Source organism: Terrapene carolina, unplaced genomic scaffold, assembly GCF_002925995.2.
Source record: "Terrapene carolina triunguis isolate 2854851 unplaced genomic scaffold, T_m_triunguis-2.0 Scaffold28416, whole genome shotgun sequence".
Taxonomy (NCBI): Eukaryota; Metazoa; Chordata; order Testudines; family Emydidae; genus Terrapene; species Terrapene triunguis.
Genome location: NW_020692767.1, coordinates 1 through 1,951, shown reverse-complemented (window position 1 = coordinate 1,951; position 1,951 = coordinate 1). Strand labels below are relative to the sequence as shown.

Genomic DNA, 1,951 nt, shown 5'->3' with positions numbered 1-1,951 from the left:
GGCCGGACACGGTGCCGGTGGGGGGAGGCGGGCCCCTACAGCCGGCCACGCTGTGACCCCGGTTCCCCTAGATGCTGGGGCAGCGGCAGAGCACCCGGGCCCTGGTGACCGGCCTGGCGCTGGAGCCCGCCAAGATGGTGGAAATTCCCTTCCAAGGTAGTGGGGGGCACTGGGGGCCTCACGGCAGGGTGGGGGCACAGGTGCTGGGCCAGGCGGGGTCACGGGGAACTGGGAGGAGGGGTTAAAGGGGGGGCATCTCCCTCTGGAGTGAAGGCAAAAAACCTGCCCGTTGGGCTGGGGGGGGCGACCGGACAGGCGGACAAGAACTGCGCTGGACAGGGTGGGGCCAGGCTGGGGGGCAGGGTGCTGGGGGGCCGGGCAGTGGGGGGCAGGGTGGGGCCAGGCTGGGTGGGGGGTGTGGGGAACTGGGGGTGCCAGGCAGTGGGGGGCAGGGTGGGGCCAGGCTGGGTGGGGGGGGCGGGGTGCTGGGGGGGGCTGGGCAGTAGGAGGCAGGGTGGGGCCAGGCTGGGTGGGGGGGCGGGGTGCTGGGGGGGTCTGGGCAGTAGGGAGCAGGGTGGGGCCAGGCTGGGCGGAGGGGGCAGGGTGCTGGGGGTGCTGGGCAGTGGGGGGCAGGGTGGGACCAGGCTGGGTGGGGGGCTGGGGTGCTAGGGGGGCCGGGGTGCTGGGGGGGCCGTGCGGCTTTGCCAGCCCAGACTGACCCCCGTCTGACCCCCATCTCTCTCTGCAGTGGAGTTCCCGGCCCCCAAGACGGAGCTGGTGCAGAAGTTCCAGGTGTCCTACCTGGGCAGTGCGCCCGTTGCCCGGCCTGTGGGTACGGCCTGTGGGGGGCTGGGGGGCTCCTGTCCACAAGGGGTTAACGGCTGGGGGCTGGCCCGGGTGGGGAGTGGGGCAGGGGTAACCCCACGAATCCTGGGGGTCAGGGCAGGGCCTGACGGCTGCTGTGCTTGGCCCGTTCCCAGGCATGGACGTGATCAATGCGGCCCTGGACTCGGCGCTGGCGGCCCCCAGTCGGGACCACTGGACCCCCAGCCACGTCCACGTGGCCCCCGCCACGCTCAGCGTGACCCACGCGCAGGTGAGACCTCCCACCCCTCCCCTGCTCAGTGTGACCCACGTGCAGGTGAGACCCCCCCCGCCCCGCTCAGTGTGACCCACGCGCTGGTGAGACCCCCCCTACCCCTCCCCCCCACGCTCAGCATCATCCACGCGCTGGTGAGACCCCCTTGGAACCGCTGTGCCCCCAAACCATTCAGCTGGGTTGGCCCCTCCCCCAGCTCTGCTGGTGACCCACAGTCAGCCCCTCTGGGCCCTGTTATCACCCAACACAACAGCAGGTGGCGCCACACATCCAGCTGAGTCACCTGAGTGCTTTACCGGAGCCACATCGACCAACAACAGAGGCCCCAGCCAGTGTCCCAGCCCCCCAGCCTTGCCCCTATGGGGTGTGAGCCCCGAGTCCCAGGGGACTGTACGGTTCAAGCTCATTACCTGCCCCCCCACCCATGTGGGGAAGATCTGCACCAGCCCGTTACCAGAGCAAAGATTTCCAAACACTTCACTGCAAACACACTGGTTAAGATCAAACATCAAAGAAGTTTATTAACTCTAGAAGGAGAGATTTGAAGTGATTATAGGTGATAAACACATCAAAGCAGGTGATCTAGGAAATCAAACAAAACCACAATCTAAGACTCATACAAGGGAGCTGGAATTTGGATCAGCAACATCTCACCCTGAGGGATGAGACAAGCAGGGTCACAAACCCTTCAGCCTGGGTTCCCGTCCCCGTGCCAAGTCCTTTGTCTCCCAGAGGCTCTTCCAGGTGTTGCGTTGGGGGGAGGGAAGCCCAGCGATGATGTCACTCGGGGGTTGAGTTGGGGGGAGGGAAGCCCAGCGATGATGTCACTCGGGGGTTGAGTTGGAGGGAGGG

General features: G+C 66.7%; 1 protein-coding gene across 1 annotated transcript; it reads left to right on the top strand.

Moving 5' to 3' along the window:
• Positions 1 to 63: 63 nt before the first annotated feature.
• Positions 64 to 1,096, top strand: LOC112124482 (amyloid-beta A4 precursor protein-binding family B member 1-like; the record flags this gene model as incomplete). The annotated part of the gene is made up of 3 exons (XM_026662559.2): positions 64 to 156; positions 749 to 832; positions 981 to 1,096. Coding segments are annotated over exons 1-3 (285 nt in total), but the record flags the coding sequence as incomplete, so codon positions are not given.
• Between the last annotated feature and the right edge of the window lie 855 nt (positions 1,097 to 1,951).